Raw genomic sequence first — 24069 nt, 5'->3', positions numbered from 1 at the left:
GTATGGGGGAAGCACTGAGGTATTTTGCTATATAAGCTAACTTTCCACCCAAGCAGTTTGATCCCAAGAGGACTAATTACGTGATCCAGCAGAGAACAAAAAATAGCCAAATGGACCAAACTCACCAAGTATTTCAGATTAACACCAGAGAGCATTGAAAAAGCAAAGTTAGCCTGGAAATACTCATTTATAAGCTATTTAGAAAAATCTCAAAAGTGCCCATTTACAAATTTTCCTCATTACTTAGTTCTTGCAACAAATCTTTCAGGAGTAATGCAATGCTTAGCGCACCTGAGAATACCTGTACCAGCAAAAAGTTGAGATGCACAAGTTCAACACATCATGTAAAAAGTCAAAAAGAAACAAAGCTACAGAGTAAGGATGTATAAGGCATGGGGGGAAGGCATGCAATTAATGTAAGAGCAGCGTAGAAATAAAATCTGTAAAAAAATCTTGGTAAACTTTACAAGTCAGTTTACTTTTTGTTTATCCTCTTCATCATCTTATTTTATTCACTCCAGGCTACATAGCTTGTGCTGGTCACCACATGAGGGTAGCATGAAATAACTCTTGGTTTTGGCAGGTAAACAAGCACTACTGATATTCATGCTGGTTTCACAAAGCCATATGAGAGCAAGGGTCAGGGTCAGGAACCTTCGTGAGGGCTGATACCATCCATCAGGGGACACATGGAGCCTTTGGTTAGAATGGTTGATGAGCCAACTGCAGGTACTGACATCAAACTGTCACCCAGTTACTTTATTTACTATTTCAATAATATACTAAAAAACAGAGCTAGCATCTTCAGGATCAGTGAGCCAGCTCGCTCCTGCACAACAGCAACAGCCTTACTATACATATTTTGATCTATTATTTCTCCTTTTCCCTACGGCAGTAACATCCACTACATTTATCCGCATTCATGTAAAAACCTCCCGACAAGAAGCATTCTCTCAGCTATCTTAAGTACATGGTATCAAAGACTCCTCTCTGCCGGAGGTACTCACAAATACTGCAGCCTCAGTTAATCTTACAGAATGACGAATTTCATCGCTCCCACTATTGCTAGGGAGCTAACAGCAGTCACTAGGTTTTTCCAAGTTGATTTTAGAAAGTCATAGCTGAGAAAGTGTTGGTTCCTTGTCTCATCTTTGGATTTCCACAGCCCCATAAGCCTTTCTTCAAGGACTGGAGACATATTTGAATAGTTGGAGCTTGGAAATCAAAAAGGTAATTCGAAAGGTAATGAAAGAATTTGGGTTTAAGAACTGACTTTGTAGCCAGGAACTTAAAAACGGCTCTCAGAACTCAGCTCTCAGAGCTTCGAAACAGCTCTCACTCATCAAAATAAAGACAAGCCAATGCCCTAAGGAAAACCCTAAGGAAAATGAAATAGCTATGAGGATTGGGAATAAAAACTGTCTGCTAGGCTCTAGGATGCTGCTTCAGAGGTTGGTAGCTAATAGAAAAAGAAATATCAATATTTATATTCCATATCTCTTTGTTCTTTCCGAAAGTTCACCTTTCATGTAGATTTCTGTCATAAGAGTCATTTGAGTCACCATAAGAAACAGACATAGACCTACATAATTAAAACTGGAGTATGACAAGACTACAGCTTGAATGGTTGCAGAATATAGAAAGGAGTTGGTTAAAAAAATCCAAATCACTTTGGCAAGAGTGCTTCAAGCTGTTTCATGCTTGACAGCCCTCTTATCACGCAAGGAAGCAAACTGATACCACTAGACAAGCCTCTGCTCAGCAGCTGGGAGGAGAGCCATTTCTAGAAAGGCACATGGGCAATAGCTGCCAGCAAAACCAGCAACCGTACTTCGCAAGGGGCAGCACAGACAGTCCCAGTTTAAGCAGTAAAGGTGTCTATGCCTCTAGACCACCTCCTACACAAAGGGCTACTTGTGTAGTAGTGGGCAAAGGACAACGCTGCCAAGTTGGCTCAGGAAATACCAACACGAACAAAGGCCATAAGCAAAGGTTAGAGGAAGTACCAGGTATTAAATCAGGACTTTCACTCCTCGTTCATTTTGCCTCATCAGATCAGAGCTTCAAGTAACCAAAGCAAACACAATGTGAAGTATCTTACACACAATGAGGGAATCATTTTATTAGATTATGGAAGACAGCAGCATTACAGTACAAAAAGATACAAGAGTAGCAGAGAAAAAGTGTTTTTGGTTTAAATACTTAGGATTATACTGGGGAACATGAGAAGGATAGTACCCTTTTCTAAACTAACTCCTAAACCAGGTTATCAAAATAAGTTTTGAATATTCAGCACAAGTAAAAAAGTTACAACAAACATCATTATAAAATGCTTTAATAAATAGTTTCTTTTCTGAAAGTTTTTTTTTTAAGAACAGGTCAAACAAAAGTGTACTAAAACAGAAGATCCAAAACAGAAGATCCTGCAAAGCAAATCGTGTGTTCCTGTATAAAATAACTGATTTCAAAACATTCATGTTTACATTGTTCACGGGCCAGAGTTTACACACTCAAACATCCGCTCCTCTCACTGGTAGGGTAACTAGGTGTATGTAGTGTTATGCTTCTTCAGTAATTAAAATAAATGTACAGTTTGCCCAGTTAATAGCAATAATAAAGCCTAAAAAAATGCACAAATAACCATTTCTAATGAGGTACTCCCACCTTCTTCCGAGCTTGCCAGCCTTTTTTTTTTTTCCTTTAGAGCGAAAGATGAATAAAGCACAACAGAAACAAGATTGAGGAAAATATTGTTCCCTTCATTAGGCCTGTATTTAAACGCAAAAAAGTAATACCACATGTAATTAACATATTCACAAAAGAAAAAACAATGCCTCACTATGTTGGTACTGTACAGTAGATGCACCCGTTAGTGTTCTTGAGATGGGCTGAACATGGGGATAAACAAACATTTCTGGATCTATTTACACATAAGTGGTTATGTTCCTATGTAAATACAAATGACCAACAGATTCCTAACATTGATTGTATTAACATCATTTTCTACTCTGGACATAATACCAAAAAAAATGTCTTATAAACTGCCATAAAACCTCCTTTTCTGCAACATAAATTAAAAGGAATGACATGTAAAAAAAGACCAAAATATTTAAGTTATTAAATCAAATATACAGAGTGATTCATTTAATATGTACATATTTACAAAAAAAGCACTTTCACTATTAGAAAATAAACTGTGTCAGTTGGGGAACCTAGAGTTCTCACAATTTTACTATATTGATATGGCAGTCTTTGACAGTTGCTATAGAAAAAGTTTAATCTCAAGGCACTTGTCACATGCTTCAATACTGCAATTCTAAAGGAATTCAACAGAAATAAAAAGGCCACTTTTAAACCACAGTTGAAAGATCTCTATAATTTTTTTTTTGTTCCTATTACAAAGTGTGTAAGGCAAATTTGGAAAAAATCTTACAGAAGCTACTAACGTAACAAGTGCAGTGAGCTGCCATTAATAGAGATTCAAAGTCAAGAAAGCAGTTTAAAGTTCACAATTTCCTCAACCAGGAGGTTTTAAAGCCACCATTAAATTAGAGCAAGTAATAAAAAGAAATACATTCTGTAAACAGTGTACAGTCTTTTGTAATAAACTTTACACATATTGAAAATACAACCTCTCCTCTGCCACACAGCGAGTGTATTATAAGTAAACTTTACAAAAATAGCAACTATCAAAGATTACTCATTTTTTTCATCTGACAGTCATTGAATAATTTATACAAGGCTAAAGAAACAAAATAAATTTTATTTATTATTATTTTTATTTATTTTTTTACGCAAAATAAAGAAACTATGAACATTTGACTCCAGATATTTTTAGTCCTTGATGCAAAGTGGAGATGTCAATTTTTCCCCTCCCCAGTAAGCGTAGGCGCAGTCTGCCTACATTCCAAATACAGATTAGTCTCTACTGCCTTCAAAGTTTGATGCATTCACATTTTTTACAGATCTGTTGTCCATTTTGCCTATTTGATGGGATTTCTTTACTGGACTGCTCTCTGATGTATCAGATGCCTTTGTTGGCAAAGGCTTTGCGAGTTTGTGAGAGAGGAATTTGTCCATTTCCTCATCTCTTTCCTCCTCTTCATCCTCCTCTTCCTCATACTCTACATACTCCTCTACTGCATCACAAGTTCTTTTTTGAGGAGATATGAAGTTTTTGCATTCATAACGAATGTCTTTGTTACTGTAAGATCTGTCTATAGGATTTCTTATGGGATTCAAAGGCGCCCACTGGTTATTGGCACCCTCTTCTCTGGGAGGACGACTTCTTTCTCTCTCTTTTCTTCTCTTCCGAGTCCACCACACACAGATGATTATACAAGTCAGCCATACAATGCTAAATACCGCACAAAGAATTGGAACCAAATAATCTAGAGGGCAAATAAAAAAAACAAAGTCTTGAGTTAATGGAACTAGTTATTCAGCACTGAGCAGCTGCAAGAGAAATATCCACACATAACTCTAGGTTAGTCCTGGAAAGATTTTTTTTAGAAGAAAGGAAGATGTCATTTCTGCACAATGGTACATGTATGAATACACTAGTTTATCTAGAAAGGCTCTTTACAAAAATAGTAAAGTTAGACTTTGCCCTGCTTAATGATGGGGAGAAAAAAACACTTCACCTAAGATGTTTCTTTCCTGTCTAATGGACAAACTAGCTATACAAACAGCATCTTCTTTCTCAAGCACCCAAGCCAAGTTGGCCCAGAAAACTTCAGTAATGATTCTGAAAAGAAAAAAATGTTCGTGTAGGAAGGAAGCAGACTGAAGAGTATTATCCCTCTAATTTGCCCCAGAAATTGCACTGATATTTGCATCAGGAATACACACTGTGTATCCTATCAGACAGAAGAGTGCCTTACCATCAAGTCCACCAGTATTTATGTATTACCTAGCTCTTACCTGAATGTTTTTTTTTTTTAAATATGTAATATGTAAAAAGTCAGGCACTTTTTAGGATGGTCTACCAGTTTTACTTCAGAGTAAAATCCTTACTTTAATTTCTCCTGATAAATACGGTACACCAGAATGTTGTCATTAGATATGAGAGCATTCACTGCTCAATGAATAAGCAAAAGGAGTTGATGCAACTGCTTTTCTCCCAGTTCCCCTATTACAAATCCTATTAGCATTGTCCAAGCCACACAGACGAATTATTTCTCTGGAAAACAATTTCTGAAGATCTACATCTGCTGGACATTTGCTTGTCTTTTTCAAGGGCTTTATTACTAGAACAGAATACCTTTTTTGCTAAGCAAAAATTCTTGCATCGTAAGTAGTAAGACATCAAGTGCTTTGCTCTTTGTAGAGACAGACAGGATGGCTCAACAACTCTGCAGACACACGCAGTCCAAACTACAATTTCAACCTCTAATCCAAATGTAAATTGTCTGCAGTTTTGAGACAATTGCTTACAGAATAACCTGCAAGTTGCTGTACAAAAACAGGCAACTGCTTCAATGCCATGGTCATTCATTCCAACTTTAAAATGTCTTCTGAACATATTGTAGTGTGAAGATGATGGTATGCAGGATCTGACATGCTCAAACATTTCCTTCTTCTAAAGGAAGATGAATAACCAGGAAAGTGGTTTGCCTCATGAGATTTAAAGTCATAGTTTAGCATGCTAGGGAAAGATTGTGCTCTTAGCAGTAACTGCCATTCTCTCTCCATTTTCCATACGCAGTATAAACCATAAATGTGGTGGTAGGTGGTGAGAATAACTTAAGAAAAGGAGTTCTTCATACCAGCTTCAAGTAAAAAAAGATTCTTATGCAAAGAATAGTCTCCATAAGTTCAAAATGAAGATTTTATTTTTTTTTAAGCCAGAGGAAATCGATGAAGTATTTAAATAATCATCTCCATCTGGACACTCTAGCATCCCACAGAAATCAGTCTTAAAGACACAGGGCTTTGCACCAATGTTTTGTGGTAGGTTTACACCTGCCACACCTAATTAAAGGGTAAAAATAAAACAAACCAAACCAAAGACCATGAAGTAAACTATAGCCTGGTCTCTCTTCATGAGTCCAGTTAAAGAATTGGGGGCCACTGGTCAATACTGAGCATCCACAGTGAATTGAGTCTAGAAACATCTTACAGCTAGTGCTTGAGAATAAAGTCAAAGACTTCCCCCTTTCTCAGAGAATCTTTGGATTTCATTGATGTAGGAGTAAAAGTAATCCCATCCCTCTTTCCCCAGAATTTAATGCACAATCAGAACAGAGGAGCTGAAGTATGTCAGAATCACAGCTCAATTCTTTACCATCCTATGCCATTTCTGTTCATGACAAGAACAAAGCTAGTAGCCTCCTTCAGAGGAGCTGAGGAAATGGTACATTTGCCAAGGCTTTAACAGATGAAAGGCATTCCCCTAAAGGGAAAACACAAAGGAAATGGATCCAGGCCATTTACCCATTGTTTTGACTATGGTTGGAAGATCTTCCAGAAGATTATGTTGGGGAGGTCTAAGAAAGTTGGGAGGGTCTCCAACATTTGTAATTTTCCCACTCTGAAGCCCTTTAGTGGAACTACAGCCCACCAGGGGTCCTCCACAAAACCTTCTCCTGCCTCCCCCCAGGCAGGAAAAGGACAAGGAACACAGACACGCAAAACTTCAACTGTTCATTTTGACACATCTCTTAGACAATACTGAGAGATAAAGGTATCTCCAGTCACACCATACCCTCGTTAAGGGGAATGTACATTACAGTTTAAGCCAGCTGTGCACTATTGAGAAACATGACGAAGGAGAGCAAAGTTTTGTATTATCATTGTCAAGTACTGAAAGATCCTAGACATCTAACTCCTATTAAGCTAATACATAAGCACTTCAGAAGAGACTTGGTATCACACTATATCTACCCCTGTTCCCATGATGTTTTCAGTACCTCACATCTTCAGTTTCTATAGTGCAGCAGCACAGAGATCTGAGATTTGGTTAAGGTTAATGCAGTAAGTCAGAAAGGATATGAAAACAAGAACAACTGAATCAGGTGAAAGTTATGCTTAGGATAGAAAATGGGGTTAGAAAGAGTGGCAATAGCAGGTAGGGACATAATCCATAACATGGTATCAAGTTTAACCTAGCACACAAAAAGCACAGACTCTTGATCTTAAAGCCATTTTTCTCTTCAGTTAGCAATAGCAATTGAAGAAACAACCTGGTCTACCATTTTCCCACAGAGAAACAAGATACTGACAGCAGGGAATAGAAAACACTTGAACACACACAGGATGAGTGCATTGGGAACCTTACCTGATGATGAATTCCCAACAACTATGGTCTCTACTTTGACTTCAGTTACTGCCAACATAACAGTGCTGTTTTGCCGCTTGGTGATGGCATTTACTATTGTATTAGCAGCATTCTGTATGAGACTATTATCTTGTTCATCTCGATGTGGGACAAAAGACTAAAAGGCATTGGAGGGAAGGTGAAAAAACAGAATTATTGCGGTCACCTAGGCAAAACATTGCAATTTTTAAATTCAACTCTACCTTATTTGAGTTCTGTGGCTTGAGTTTACCTGACAGAAGTTAGAAACCTTCAAATATTCTGTAGCAACAGCATGGATGTCTTTATTTGAACTGCAGATGCAGTGTCAGGCTTGGTTGATAACATGCCTACTTGCTAATCTAGCATCTCTCAAAATGCAGCTGACTTCCATGTCACTTACACCACTGAGCTAAACTTAGTTATAGTTTGAAGCACTTCAAGACGTGTGGATTATCTAGATAGAAGCCTGGACTAATAACAGTCTGCTCTATTTATACCATACAGTTTACTTCTTGCATCATAGCTTAGCATGTTCTTTACAATACTGGCAGAGACAGTCCAGCTTCTACCTCGACAAACACTTTAATATGAAAATTCTTTATTTGGAAACTACACAATAGAGAAGCATTGAGTGACTGAGCTATAAATGCCTCCTAAAGCACGTCTTTAGCTTAGTATGGCAAGAATCACTCTCACCTACTTAACTTGCATCTTCAACTTAACATTTACATGCTTATTGAACATCCTGAAGCAGCCATACTAGATGGCAAGTACCAACTTCTTTACACTGCAAAGATCAAATCCAATCACCTGCAACTACCTCCACACTGCAAAGGTCAAGAGCCCAAGATTTGATAGAGCAGGTAGGCACCTGTTCACTAATTTAGGCTGAATTAGTCCTCAGAATGACTTTATTAGCAAATTGCAGTCGCCTTCTGTCATTAATGAAGCATGTAGTCCAGATATCTAGCAGTATAGGAAATTCCATGAGATCTGAAAATCATGGTACAGTCAGCCTATAGGCCACAGATTGCAACATCTGTATTGAAGTGAAAAAGCTTAAGCAACCTCTTCCCCTGCTCAAACTAATGACAACATATATACACACACATCTCATACTTACAATAGCAACTTCCACTGCATTCTCTGTGGAGTATGACAGATCACATAATATTATCAAAGTTCTGTCCCTAGAAACAGTCCTAGTAGCTGGTAAATATCGTATTTCAGAACAGATATTTTCAGTTGTAGTGCCCTGTTAGAAGCAATGGAGATCGCATGACTTTAGTTCAAGTCAAAATTAGCACAAAAGTAAGTTTCACAGTTTTTGCAGTTACTGAGACCTGATGAAGGGGACAAATAAGGCAGGTAAGAAATGGCAGAAAAGTGAGGAACAGTTTTTGAATAAAGGGTAAGAAGTTGAGCTTGTATGACTGTCCTAGTACAGTCTAAGCCCATCTTGTACTGTAAGAAGTAAATCATTTCTTTGAAATTAAAAAAATATATATTCAGTAAAAACCCTAACTTTACCTTGCCCTTTAGGCAAAGCAAAATTTATAACAGAAGTCTAATAATAAAATTTGCAAGTTGATGACAGCAAGGAGTTGTGTTATAAATATTAATCTTCTATTCCCCAACAAGGAAAAATCCCTACATATATTCCCATACTTGATTAATAATTGTTCTCACCTGGGGGACTTTGTTTCCATTAAAAATTAAAGTAATCCTAGCACAGTCATTGTCCAAGTATCCAGAATTAGGCAGACACTTGATATTGGCAGGCAGAGGTTCAGAGGCACTGCATTCTCCCCAGTCAGTGCACGGTGGCTGAAAACATTTCATATACTTCTCCTGGCATTCTTGACCCATGGGACACTGGTTATTTGAATTATCCCAGTGTTTGTGTAACAGACAAGGTTTTTTCCCACACCACACCTAGAAAATTCAGAACAAAAAAGTACTGTTACAGTTAATTGCTCTTATGCATCAAAATCAAATAAGCTATTCACTAAGATGGTCATGATCTACTACTGATTGCAAAAAGTACCTATTTCTATATTGCTATAGTCTTAGTAGAAGATGGAGTCGCTCTTTCAGAAAGTGGACATTTTGTATTGACTAAAGAGTAAACTGAGCAAAGATTACCCAAGATACTGGTGACACTGAGGGGCTTCCAGATTAATCCCACATAACTTCAGACTACATAGAAGTTCAGACTTAAAGCTAGTCATCAAGGCTTTTTATATCCTAGAAATAAAAAACCTCCAACAAGGTTTTGTTTCCCTTCAATATTTATACTGAGATCTTTGCTACAGAATGCTGAAGACATTAAGGAATGACAGATCATTAGAACCACTGACATTTCCACCACTCTTTCAAGAAAATAGTATGCCAGCACCCCCAAGTTACTGAGGGATAGTAAGCCTCCAAACACCACTCCACTTCATGGTGTACCTTCACGAAGTCTATAAAATGCTATACAGCTATTCGTTTATTAATGTATGGCTTTCTTAAAGCACCATTAACAGCAAGAAAATATTCATTTCACTACACATGAAGGAACCAAACAATATGAGTAAGTTGTAATCACTGCGCCACTTCTGTTTGCCTAAAAGCTGCATGCTGCCACCCTATACACATCCTTAAGCCTCCCTCCACAACAGGAAGCATATTTCTGCAGTTGTAGTTACCATCACGTCCTGTTCCCTTTTGAAGGCATCTCAAACTTCAAACTCACAACACCATAAAGAGACTAAAAATAGTATTTTTAAATTATTAAGTGCAAGATATAGTTATTTCCTAGCCTACAGGGCATACCTACCTAATAAAGAAACATGAAGGCTGAACGGATCAGCAAGATCCAGGCTTTTAAACTGGTGCTTCCAAAGAAACATTTGGGAGACTGCCAGGTGAGGCAGTGTCCTAAGTACTATTAGCCCTCATCTCGAGCCACCCACCTAGCCTTACAACTTTAAGCAGCACCGATCTTATTTTTCCTCCAACTGTGATGTAAAGCTGCACAGGCACCACAAATCCACTAAGATATGCTATCACAGCATGGCAGAAAGGTCTGGAGCACATACACTAATGTGTTCTATCTGCATTTAGGCTAGTCATATTGCTTCTAAGTCACAACCACAAACATAGTCCATAATAAATATACAAAGATTAGAATTAGTCAACTGATAAGTCTACTAAATCTACTGAAGGACAACACAAAGGCAAAGATTGCCCGCTGAAGAAACTGGTTTTCTTCCTCCACTTCCTTTACTTTGGAATTAAGGTTTCTCAGAATTAGGTCTAACACCATGTTTGCAAAGCTTCGGCAGAGATATTTTTTTTCTAAAATCATTTCAAGGATCATTATTCCATTCCCATTCTTATTTACTTTTCTGAAAGAAAAAAGTGCCTGTCTGCTTCTAGAGAGCTTGTTCTAGCAGGTAGAGGGTAGGACAATAGCTTATCATTATAAAGCCAATCCTGTGTTTTTACAGGAAGTCATTGCACACAAAAAAGGACAGTTTGTGGGTGTGCTATGCAAGACTTTAGACAAAAAAGACTAATTTGTGCATGAATACACACTAACTTGTGCATGAAGTATGTTCCAGCCAGAAGGATTTAAGAGAAGTCAAAATACCTACCTTGGTGCAGTCAATATGGCCATCCAAACAGTGACAGTTGTTGCATTCTTGATCCCACCTGCTGCCATGAGGAAATGTCATTCCTTTAAGCCAGCAAGGCTTTCCAATTCCAATCACTACAAAAAGAAACAGACACTTAACTCAGAGTTACTGAAGCTATACATATTTCAAACAAAAAAAAACTTGCTGCTGTTCCTTATTCAGACTATTGCATATAAACTCTATACCAACTACAACTGTAAATTGTACCCAATTTTTTTTTTTTTTTGGGGGGGGGGTGCATTGAGCAGAGGTTAATAGTAGATATAGAAATACCTTCTTGGCACCTAGGACCAACTCTTCCAGGGGGACAGGTGCATCGGTATCCATTGATTTCATCTATACAAGTGGCACCATATCCACAAGGGGAAGACTGGCATTCATCAATATCTAGAGAGAAAATAGGTAAAACTCAATAGCAAGAACATAAAGCATTATAATTAAACGTTTACTGAGATGTAATCTGACAATACCTGCTTTTCTAATATGCAAAAGAGTTTGGCTTCAGAATTAATCACCTTAATTGGAATTATTCTTATAGTTCCATCCTAATTGAAGCTCTGGTGATCAAAGCAGCAATCTTATGCTGACTCATCTTACAGAGCAGAGGTGTTGGGACAGCTGTAGGTGCTAATGTCTTCTCCACACTCAGCTAATGTCAGAACAGGATGCAGGACTGTAGTCCTAGTGTCTGCCATTTAGACTTCATAGAAAAGCACATGCTTTCAGGAAGTTATTGTAGTGCAAGAACAATGAATTGGCTCAACAGTGTCCCCCCAAAAAATTAAAAAGGAGTTTCTTACAGGAGTACAATCTACCATGAAGAGGAAAAAGAGTTTAGTTTGTTACAGACATTTGTTACAACTCCTCAATAACTATGAAATAGCAAGTAGATTCATTTAGTACACAGATACTTAGCACAACACCACCTCAAACGACCCTCAAAGATTCACGGGCTTAGTTATAGAAATCTAGTGAAAAAAGGCAGAATCATAGAATCATGCAGGTTGGAAAAGACCTCTAAGATCATCTAGCCCAACTTTTAATCTAGTACTGAAGTCCACTACTAAATCACGCTGCTAAGTCCTAAGCCTACGTGTTTCTTGAAGATCTCCAGGGATGATGACTCAACCATTTCCCTGGGCAGCTTGTTCCAACAATGCACAACCCTTTCAGTAAAGGGATTTCTCCTAATATCCAAACCAAACCTCCCCTGACACAACTTGAGGCCATTTCCCCTTGTCTCATCACTTGATGCTCTGGAGAAGAGCCCAACCCTCACCTTGCTATTGCCTCCTTTAAGGTAACTGTACAGCACAAGTAGCACCCCCCCCCTTAGTCTCCTTTTCTCTAGGAGAAATAACCTCAGATCCCTCAGCCGCTTCTCCTAAGACTTGTATCTCCTAAGACTTGCGAAACAAGTATTGCACAAAGTATTTGTTATTCTGGGTAAGTGAACAACACTAATTTATGCAAAAGCCTACCAACAAAAGTAACAAACCAACCTGCCAATTTGCAAGCTACAGACAGCTGCTTCATTTTTGACCTTAACTGTTCTCTCCCAAGGCATATATCAAAGGTTTAATAGATTCATTTAGGTTGGAAAATACCCAACCATCAAGTCCAACCATCAACTAACACTACAAGTCCACCACTAAACCACATCTCCAAGCACCATGCCCACGTCTCAAGTATCTCCATGGAAGGTGACTTCACTTCCCCAGACAGCTTGTTCCAATGCCTAACCCCCTACTGAAAGCAAATGCCCACTCCAATCCCACAGAAAAACTATTTAAACACTAATTCTTAGCTGATACAGACTATCACCTCATCTTCTGTGTTTACAGGACTAGAGTCCGAAAGCGATTGTGGTGTTAATAATGAGACTGTTACCTGTATAGGCAACAGAAAACAACAACAAATGAACACGAGCCAAAGAGCTTTTGGTTCTATTCTAGCTCCCTTCAGAACCACTATGACAAAGTACCAGCGAAATTCAGAAGTATCTAAACTACAAGGTTTGACTACTCCTTCCTCCCCTATTCAAGCTATGTTAAAAACTATCTAAACAGCTGTTAATTCTTACTGTTATCAGCATCCCATAATAGGTGTTTGTTAGAACTACTTCCTTTGTTTACAACATTCTAAACAAGGAAAAAATAGTCAGCAACCCCATTACAAATACACAGCATTTGTCTTTGACTACAAGTAGTCCTCTCTGCATTTCATGTCTGGAGAAGGACAGTTCAACATCCCTGAGTGTCTGCATGTAGATACACATACATAATTATCTGCCATCTCTGGTTCTACATCCAGAGATCACCAGCTCAAATCTACTGCCATAAGCGCTATGATCACCTTCTGACTAGAGGTGTCAGCTCATTTACTACCTGCAAGAATAAGAATGGAATCTCTACCTAAAAGAACAATCTACTACTGGAGTGGCAGAACAAAGCCTAATATAGCCTCAAAGCCTGATCTACCCAAGGTAAAACTATGTAAAAATAAATATATTTAGATCAAAATAGTAGTATTCAGAAGTATTTAATTAAAAACACAAAGACACATACACTCCTCCACAACATTTAAATGCAGTCTTCAGGTCTTGTTTCCTCCTTTTTTTCAGCCTCTAGTAAAAATTGCCATGTAACAGGTTAGTTTTATAGCTTTGAAAGAGCCTTTATCATATTTCTTGCAAAATGTTGTGCTCTACCACCTGTATTCACGTGCCAGCACTATGCTCCTCATATTCTGTTTTCATTTGAGATATCCCAGTGGATTTGTTTCTAATTTTTAGTTTCTAATGTTAAATGGTACACTTAATGTGTCATCTTTAATGATGAATTGCTTATCAAGAAAAATACTAAATCATAATAAACTCCTATAAAACCAACACTCCAGACCCTTCAGAAACGCCTGACAAAAATCAGCAACTTTAAGTACAATTTAAGCCAAGTCACTTCAGCTGCATTTACTGAAATAAAGAAAGGAACAGGAACTGCCATTGTTTGCAAGGTGAGTACCAGTGCCTGACTGACCCAGTTGGCTTCTTCTTTATTTGGAATTCAGCTGACCTAATGCAAAAAGGATTTAAGGGTTCGTTCTGATTTGTGTGCTAGAATGGTACAACCTTTCGGGTCATTACTCATATAGCTACTTTACTTACTAATTCTGCAGTCAGGACCAGCAAATCCAGGTGCACATTCACATCGAAACCAATTCACACCATCAACACAGATACCTCCGTTATAACTGTAAAAAATAATAAGCATATCATTACACTAATTGTTCTCAGGCTACGTTCACGAGTCTAAAGATGAACAAAAAACACAGGTTCCTCACACTGTCTGTTCAAATGCAAATTCCTATCGTCTCTACTCATGGGACTTTCTCACTACTCAAAGAATTAAAGTCCCTCCTAATTCATAATACTAGTCTATACTTAAACTATTGTTTCAGTGGTCTCTAATTAAAGCTTTGTTAATTAAATCTGCTGCTGCTGTTCAGGGGAAGAACCTATTTCCGTCATTTGAAAAAGCATACTGTTAGATAAAACCGCTTCGTAAGTTACCTGTTAAACCAACAACATCTACAAAAGCATGCATGGGGAAGTATATCAACATATCTCAAGGACATTAAGCAGCCCTAAAAAGCTAATACAGAGAGCCAGGACTTCTACAATTTATTTGAAATACATTCAGTTGGGGTTATTGCAGAGGTTGACAACAGGGAAAGATAATGTAGATGGTTTGCTTAATCCACATGTCAGTATTTTTCCTCTTAAGCTACAAACTTTTACGTTTAACACTCCTAATATATCTATCTTAAAAACTCATTTATACAGAGTATTTGATCTATTTTTGTATTTGTCTAAAACTATTTACTGTAAATTAACAAGTTTTGATTATTTTTCAATTCTTATTCTAAAACTCAGTTGTAAATACTTGAGATGTTATCAAGTCTGACTCATTTCACATTATAGTAAGTCACCAGTCAGTTCTGGCACGAGAACTACACTCTGAAATACTTTGTTCATACATGAATCAACTCAAGATCATTCTGTGGTCTTTGCTGCTGTGAAGAAATAGATAAGGCACAACTGAAAACTGTTTTAAGACTTACAAAGGCTGGCTTCAATTATTTTAGGGCAGAATTGGTTCTAATCTAGAATAGAAATCCATATTACTGTGCTGTCTTATTTTCACAATAGGTATAGAACTGTAATTCTCATACTTACCATGGATGAGGGTTGCAGTCGTTGGTATCTTTAAAAAGAAAATAGACTAACGTCAGACTAACATAACTCTTTTGACATTTATTTTCTAGCATACAAAATTATAATTTAAAAGACAAAAAGCAAAAAGTTTCCCTCTATACACACGCTTGCAAAAAAGTTCAAATAGACCTAAGAGACTTAAGAAATACCTTACATTTTCTGAAAAAAGTCAAAGTCTTACAATTTCTGTGTATTTTGATATATCAACAGCATGGACTGATAAGTAGAATGATGGCAACATAACAGGAATAAAACATGGTATTTGTTGCATTAGTAGTTCCTAACTCAAACAGCCTCTAAAAGTTTTTTTAAATGATTCCTATTACTTTAGCAATTCATACATATACATGCAACAGTCAGATTTCTTAAGCAAATCTTTCACATTATAAATAATTCTGAATTATTTGTTAGCATTTACACTGGTACTGTAACCTTTAAAACAGGTTATTAGGGCATACATCAGTACAACAGTAATTTCAGAGTAAACAAAGTACAAACAGATCTCGGATGTAGACTTCCTTCTGTTATGCCTTGAAACAAAAAGGATGAGCTGTAAGCTTTGTTCCACCTAATTAATTCATTGTGTTGGCATGTCAAAGTAATTAACAGCTATCCTCAAAGAAACTAGCTGTATATGATGGAATATGCACTATCATCTTACTTTCAACATACTTTTCATTATTAAACTTACAGAGCAAAACAATCCCCAGAGATACTTGTTCCCAAAGATTATTTTTCTCTAAGAGGCTGGATGTTGTATTTTGGCAGAGTAGTGGCAAAAAGAAACATAACAAGTTCTTCGTTCATTAGTCAAGCATCATATTTACCGTGAACGATTCAGATATTTTGGCAGCTAAACACAGTAAACTTGCTTTGTTTCAGTTAACAACTCTGTGCTAGACACTCCTAGTATCACAGAGCAACGAAGAAGAAAAAGCCTTACTCTGTGTGCATGTACGTCCTTCCCATCCTTCTTTGCAGATGCAAGAAAAGGAGTCTCCACTGCCAACACATGTTCCACCATTCATGCAAGGGTTTGGAATACAACTGCTGTTTTTAGCTTTGAAAACAGAAAAGGTATCTACTTAGCACAACAAATATAATATATCCATCATCTGGATGTATCAAGATCACCAACCTGAATAGCACTTAGGTCAGCATTACAAGACTTACAAGAAGGTCAAAAGATTCTAAGAGCAGCCATATGCACAGTAGTCTCTCACCCACCTTCATGATCACAAATCAACTGCTTAACTGAATCAAGATAAATTATCTATTTTTCCCCCCCATCTAAGGTAAACATCCCTCAAACACTGCTAAATTCCTACTTTGGTAGTATCCCACATCAGCTGGGATACACAGCCTGCACAGGATGTGAACACCGATGGCTGCTTATGACTAGACATTTTTCTGGACAAGGGAAGAAACTACTCTGAACTCAGTCACGATCCAACTGGAAAGGCATTGACAGTCAACTAGAATATAGCTTTGCCCATTTACTAATGGATTAAGTATTATTTAATTTCTTCTCTGCTTCTACCTTTGTCCATAGACAATTTAGAGCTTACCAATGTTGCAAGTGCTTCCAATCCATTCTGGAGGACATGAACAGCGGAATGTATCTCCATCGTCATAGCACGTTCCACCATTGCTACAAGTATTTGCATCACACTGGTACTCACCTACATGTTTACAATAAAAACAATTAAAAATAATTAAGTCCAGGCTAATGGAAGTTAGAAGGCCAGGTATTTTTTAATCACAAGCTTACTTTTTTTTTTTTAAGAGAGACTTTATATTTAAATGCAACAGTACTAGAAACGCATAGTTCTACTTGCTGTATTAGAGTAAGCAAACCAAAAATGGTGGAATCTAAGGGCATCTCTTAAGACTATTCCACTATAGTTTGTGAAAGAGTAAGTTCTTTAAAAGTTCCATTTTGTTGCTGGGAAACTGGAAGAGGTAATGAAAATATGACTATTATTTCACTGAGATTGTTTTAAGTTTCAGGAACTCTAGTCTCATGCAAAGAAAGAAAACTAAAGATCAAAGTAAAGAACACTTACGTGAATGGCAAGTTTTGCCTTTCCAGTCATTCTTACATTCACAATAGAAGTCATTTACCAAATCAATGCATCGGCCACCGTTATGACATGGGTTAGGAGAACAGTCATTGAAATCTAGAAAGAGTTATTCAAATTAGCTGATCTAGCCTAGCCAGGGCCATGAGAAAGAACACAAAATGTTTCTTTATAAAGGAAATAAGCTGCATAGTATTTAGAAAAACAGCATTCCTAATTGTTAAGCAGTTATCTTCATATAAGCAAGGAGAATCTATTTTTAATAATAAACAACATGAATTACAAAACACTTCAACAACTTAAGACAAAAGTATCTTTCAGAAATCAGTAGTATGACTAAGTAGAGAGCCACCGCAGTTTCCTTTTTCCAGCAAATGTCTGTATTTTGAACTTTAGAGAATTTTCTACTATGCAACTTAGAAGTAGAAACCACAATATCCTGAAAAGAAGCCCTAGCTCAGTCCATCCACAAGACAATGCTCCCTTCTCCTGCGTGTATATACACACACAAATATACACAAGTTTTAGAGAGAATGCTTTCTACTCAAGACAGAAGCTTCAATACTTAAAACAATTATTCCAAAACAATCTTCATCTAAACCACACACACTCTTGAAAATGATAGCTGTCAAAAGCTTCTCAGCCTTTATTTCACATCTGAATTGACGTACATCCTGTAATAAGCCTCAACGAATCCTTGTCCTCATGTTTTAGGAGGAGCTTCATTCAGAGTAGATACCACATTTAGTAAAGTACCAGCTGCAGTTTCCTCTGAGTTAACCACCATGAACTTGATCTAGTACACTTCATTAACCAAAGCCCAAGAAGTCTCAGCCAAGGTAACAAGAGTAAAGGCCTGCTCCCACTGAGCCCAGAATACAAAACACTAAGTTGCTATAATATTCATCGAATAAAACTTCAAACTTCAGCAGTTCTTTTCATACCAGAGGACTAGAATGTTAAATTTGTGATTCCTTCAGTAAGGTAGAAGCGCATTATAACTTGCGCAGGTTTAAAGCTAAAAAGCTTTCCAAGTTTGGAAACTGATGCATATTAATTGATTGGATAAAGGACAGACTTACGTACAGTAAGTACACTAAGAGGCAAATATGCTTATAGCAATAAAAGGAATGAGCCTAACAGGTTCTCTATTCACTTTTGCTTCTCCTCAGGAGAAAAAAGTTCTCCTCCCGAGGTACGTACCATGCTATAACCAAAGCATCAGATTATAGTTACATCAAAAGAACAGAATCTTTTGGAGCTGCTGCCACAGAATCTTGAAAATGCTTCAGCAAACAATGCTGAGTAGGTTGTCTGTTACCATAGAACTGAGAAATTACTGCAGCATTAACCATATACTAAATATCACTAATCATTACAACAAAGCTGTGATATTAAACAGGTGAACGTGTAGCAGTACTCACTTGTGTCACACAACTCCCCTTCCCAGCCACTAGAGCAGAAACACCTAAATGAATCAACTTCATCGATGCACGTCCCACCATTCTTGCAAGGTTTCCCAAGACAATCGTTGATATCTATGACAAAGAGTAAACAATTATTGCTCAAGACTGTCCTCATATACAAAAGTGAACTAGGTGAGTGACTTCTAGGCATCTAGGAAAAAAAACTACTCTCCATTTTTAAATGCACAAGAACAGCTCATAGCATCTGTTTCTGGTAAAAATTCCTAATGTGCTCTCTCTCATGTATCAAGACAAACCAGAGCGCTAAGTTCACCTGGCAAAAATAGCAAAATGTTCAATAAATACCTAGGTCGTAGGTACAAACACATTTGCATTGAAATTGGACCAATATCAGTTTTCATTCACAGCAGAAAGCATGAACCACTGCAGAAGACAACTTTTACCAGAAGAAATTGGACTTGAAGCAGTATACTGGAAACAGTGCTCTGTGCAACTCTTAAAATCCTCATGTTTTACTTCATGTTGTAGAGCTTCAAAGCAGAAAAACTTTAAGGAGGTTTAGATTAAAAATTCTCTTAAAGAAACTCTCACTTACTTTCATGACAGTATATTCCAGTAAAGCCTCTTTCACAGGCACAGGTAAAATTCCCTCCTGGCTGACTAATACACCGTCCATGAGGCCCACAAACATTAGATGAAATGAAACGGATTCCTTCTTGGGTAGTATTAGTGAAGACTTCTATTGTGCAGCTGTCTATTACTAAGAAAGAGAAGTAAACCATTAGATCATAAGAATCCATATCACCTTTTTTTTAAAAAGTTATCCAAAGATTAAGACCAGTCAACTTTTAAAAACATAATTATGTTACTTCTCTACCCCTTTATAAGTAAGGACTGTTACAAGCACTTTTTTCTCACTATTTCATCAGGTCCATGCACAATAAAAATGATTTTGCGTTATGCTATTCTCACAAATACTACTTTTCTATGTACCACCAATACATTAAAACAAGTTTCTGGACAAGAGCAGGTACCTTTACAAGAATTGTTCTTGCAGTGGTCCTTGAGATGAGAACAATTCTTTCCATCATAGTCATCAGGGCAGGCACAATAATAATCTCCTCCCAGATCATAGCATTTAGCCCCATTCTGGCAAGGGTTAGGTTCACAGAAGTCAATATCCATCTGTAAGAGAGACCAGTTAGCAGCAGCAGCAGCTTCATTTCCCAGAAATAAGCAGCTTCATCTGTGTTGCTAGAGACAGACGAAGCTAATTTATAAGGAACCTCAAGTTTTAACATTTATGGATTTTCTACACTGCATTCCATCCTGCAATACAGAGGGAAACTTCAGTGTTTTTTTTTTTTTTTTTTTTTTAACTTTAGTGAATCCTATTACAAAGGGTTTCTGATTCTCCAATTAAAGATATCCCTTTGCAGGAGGCTGAATAAGCTTATTCACAATAACTTAACAAAGAATAAGACATTAAGAGATTGCAGTGTGACTACTCTAGATCATTATCCGTCATTTCTCTGCCCTTTACACCCACGTACTATGTGCTATAACTCAAGTTATATACCAGTGCACTTAACTTGCCTCTACAAGACTCTTAAAATGTACACAACCTTCTAAAAATGTATTCTCTAGAGCAATTCAATTCTCCTCCCACCTTAACTAACACACAATTTGTTATTGAACCACGCAACTTTGAAGAAACCTCTGGAGATCAGCTACTCCCACCTCCTGCTCAAAGAAACTCTCATTAGACTACGTTGGCCAGGGCCTTACCCTTACAAATAATATCTAGCAAGCTGACTTGCATACAGAAATGCAAGGTGCATTCTGAACACTTCTTAGAATTTGCTTTTTGAATTTAACACTAAACCCAGCTTTCACAACATAACCTTTAACAGAAGCATCCTTTTAGGAAAACAATTCTGCTTCTACATCTTAGATTGCCACAGAAGACCACCACTGGCCACACCCTGAATTAGCTTTTCAGGCTGCATTGATGATTTTGAGGCTATACTGTTATATCAGTTTCTTTCCCCCAAACTGTTATTCTTACAGACTGTATTCCTGCCCTCAAGTCAGCCTTTTCCTCTTCACATCTCATGAGAAAGGAAAACTTTCTCAATCTTACAGAAGTCTAATCAAGTCCAATAGCATATTTGATCACTTTTAAAACAACTCTGCAGTTGAAAAGAAAAAAAAAAAAATCAAATAAAACAGAAGGAACCCCAGTCATCTAAGCATTAATTCAGCACAGCATGTACAATTCCAGCTGCCACAGAGATTTTCAGCCAGCTATTTAGCACTCTAATATAAAACATTTAAAGCAGACTATAGAAAACAAGAGATCTGAGAATCCTTCTCAGACCTAACTATCATACATTCCCATTTGTTTCCTTCCATTAGTATAAATTTCCCCTTTCCAATGCAAGTCAGTAGCTGGTACTTTAGCATCTGGAATCAAGGGTAGATATTTCCTGCAACACACACAGCAAGCAGCCAATTCTTCCTCTATTATTTGAGCAGATCTACTAAAACTTTAATTACATATTATGGTATGAACCAGCAAGGAGTAGAGATACACTTGAGATACGATCCTCACGTAGAAAAGGCATGAGCTATTAGGTACTACACCAATTTCATTAAACTGGTCAGTATCTATAACCCTTTTTAATTTTCAATAAAAGGAAGACAATACAATACTTTACAATAAACATTCTTCAGCATGTAACAGAAAACACTCCAATGTCCTCCATGAAAAATTCTGGAAGAAATCCAACAAACTTCTAATACAATGCCTTGAGTAGATGCTGTCTTCCAGCTGTAATGTTTAATTGGTTATTTAGGAAAGCCAGAAAATACATACTTGGGCAATATAATTTCACATTGAGAAAAAAACTAGCATCCTCCCTAGGAAGAAGTAGATCTTCATTATCATTAAGTATTTTAATTAGGAGTTATCAACAGCACTTTAGTATTTAAGATCTGAATACTTAATGAGTAATAGCACTACACATTCCCACAACGATGTAGAACTGGAAGTTCTGAGAGCCAATACTTATGTATCTACCTGCCTGTGGCTATTCCTGCCAACAGTAATAGGATCACTTGAAAGGCATATCAGTTATATGCTTCAAAGTTCTTAGGACAAAGGTCTAAAACATTTATTGTAACAAGAGGACACAGCTCCTGAAGATTTGAAAATTTCAGAGAGTGTTTCAAGGTTAAGGAATACTTACAGCTTTAAAACATTTAGGAGATTCAACACCTATATGCATCAATTTAAAGTTTATCAAGCTGCACCTTCAAGTTTCATAGGTACTGTGATAGCAATGAACAACAAGTTTGCTTATTGAGAGTGTCAAGTATCACGTACATCACTCAGTAATGCCTTAGGCCTTGCATTACTCTAATTTAAACCTGGAGTTACATTTCTTTCAAGAATTCAATCCATGAAGACTACTGCAGTAGTGTCACCACTGGCCTCACCTCACAGAAGACTCCTGAGAAGCCCTGTGCGCACAGGCAAGTGAACCCATTTACTAGGTCTTTGCAGCGGCCTCCATTTTGGCACGGACTGCTTTCACACTCATTTGTTTCTATCTCACAGTTTTTTCCTGTGAAACCACGAGGGCATAAGCAATGGTAACCATTCACTTCATCCTACAAGGAGGAGAAAAGAACAAGAGTGGGTAGACTTGTTTATTGATAAAACTTGCACAGAAGAATTCAAGTTGTTTCTATATTCTGAATTTGTGAACAGCAGTAGCACCACAAAATCATTTTGTTAAATTTTTGTCAGCAGAGTCTGCAAGTGAAACACTAAGCTTTTGACATATCTTACCTTGCAGCCTTGTTTAGCCCACCTATAGTTGAAACTACAGAATTCATAACTAGTCAGAACAAAATTTATTTTCAACATTGTATGTAATCAAGAGTTACCTTACAAGTCCCTCCATGTTGACATTGTCCATGACAGTCATTAATATCTATGGATAAAATAAGCAAGGTATTAGAATTTATAAAGACTAAGCCCTAAAATACAAGTCTAGAATAAAAAAGCAGAACAAATGATTTTCAAAAAAGATGTTTTAATGTAAAGCAAGGACACTTGACATCTTTAGATAGTCTTATTTTAAAGAATTTAGAACTCTGTAATAGAAGTTAAATAAACTGGTATTAGCTAATTTCATATCTAAAATTTCAGCTAAACAGTATTCAAAAGTGAACATGATATTCAGAATCAGGGGTGAATCAGTCTTGTTCTAGGAAGACAATTAGAGTTACATAAATTTAGTTTCATTTAAAAAACACCTATTACATTTCTAAATCTAATGGTACTTTCAATTTGCTTCATTAGAAGTTAAGAAAATCCTGACAACAACTATTTTCCTCTTGTATAAGTATCTATACTACCATTGATTATTAGGCCTCTTTTAAGAAGGGAATAAAACATCCTATATACAACATAAATACTAAAGAAATACTAACTGATATGACAATTTACTCCTGTCCATCCTGGAATGCAGTCACAGTAATATCCACCAATGAGATTTTTGCAAGAGTAAGCATTAACACAGGGTTTTCCCTCACACTCATTAGCATCTGTGAAAGAAGATAAAAGAAAGAAGAGAATAAAGAACAAACCCAGAAACAGATTACCGCAGCACCAAGCAGTTTCCATGCAATCCAAGCATCAGAAGCTCATCTTAAATACACTGGTAGGGCAATAAAGCTATTTACATACCCTAGGTTTTTTATGCACACTCATCTATATAGCACATGCATGTTATCTTACTTCTCCCTTTGCCAAAACTCAAAAAGGTAATATGTTAGTCAGGGCAAATCCCATCCTTGCCTCCATAAGCTGATAGTCACTTTCTGCCACCATTAAGTAGGAGCTACCATCACCAATGCTGTATTTTGAGACAGAGAAGTTATTGGGCACTCTAGAAGAACTATTATAAACAAGCTTAATCTGGGATTTTTATAGTTACAGGTTCACTTGAAACTTTTTTTTAAAGACCTAAAGAGGATCTAAGATATCAGTAACAGCTCACATCTTCAGTGCTTACTTCAATAACAATAATATCAAATAGAGCTACTCACTATTTAATACTCTTAAGTGGCCTTCACTACAGAAGGTAGTTACTTACCTAGCTGACATGTTGCTCCAATCCACTGTTGTGGACATATACACTCAAATGCATTAACACCGTCAATACAGGTCCCTCCTTGAGCACAAGGGTTAGATGCACATTCATCAATATCTGTGAAGTCAGAGCATGCCTTC

The 24069-nt window shown here is 37.1% G+C and overlaps 1 protein-coding gene across 1 annotated transcript in view; it reads right to left on the bottom strand.

The window, feature by feature from the left end:
• Positions 1–2088: 2088 nt before the first annotated feature.
• Positions 2089–24069, bottom strand: part of JAG2 (jagged canonical Notch ligand 2) — a 68127-nt gene continuing 46146 nt past the window's right edge. The window contains 18 exon segments of the mRNA XM_040558672.1: positions 2089–4391; positions 7280–7436; positions 8424–8555; positions 8990–9235; positions 10942–11057; positions 11257–11370; positions 14147–14232; positions 15218–15245; positions 16200–16316; positions 16825–16938; positions 17323–17436; positions 18762–18875; positions 19360–19524; positions 19799–19949; positions 22266–22439; positions 22719–22765; positions 23268–23381; positions 23933–24046. Of these exon segments, the coding sequence (XP_040414606.1) occupies positions 3919–4391; positions 7280–7436; positions 8424–8555; positions 8990–9235; positions 10942–11057; positions 11257–11370; positions 14147–14232; positions 15218–15245; positions 16200–16316; positions 16825–16938; positions 17323–17436; positions 18762–18875; positions 19360–19524; positions 19799–19949; positions 22266–22439; positions 22719–22765; positions 23268–23381; positions 23933–24046 (2576 nt within the window). The 3' untranslated portion in view covers positions 2089–3918.

Source organism: Cygnus olor, chromosome 5 (genome assembly GCF_009769625.2).
Source record: "Cygnus olor isolate bCygOlo1 chromosome 5, bCygOlo1.pri.v2, whole genome shotgun sequence".
In the NCBI taxonomy this organism is placed as follows: domain Eukaryota; kingdom Metazoa; phylum Chordata; class Aves; order Anseriformes; family Anatidae; genus Cygnus; species Cygnus olor.
The sequence above is the reverse complement of the archived record's forward strand: the minus strand, read 5'-3'. Positions and strand labels throughout refer to the sequence as shown.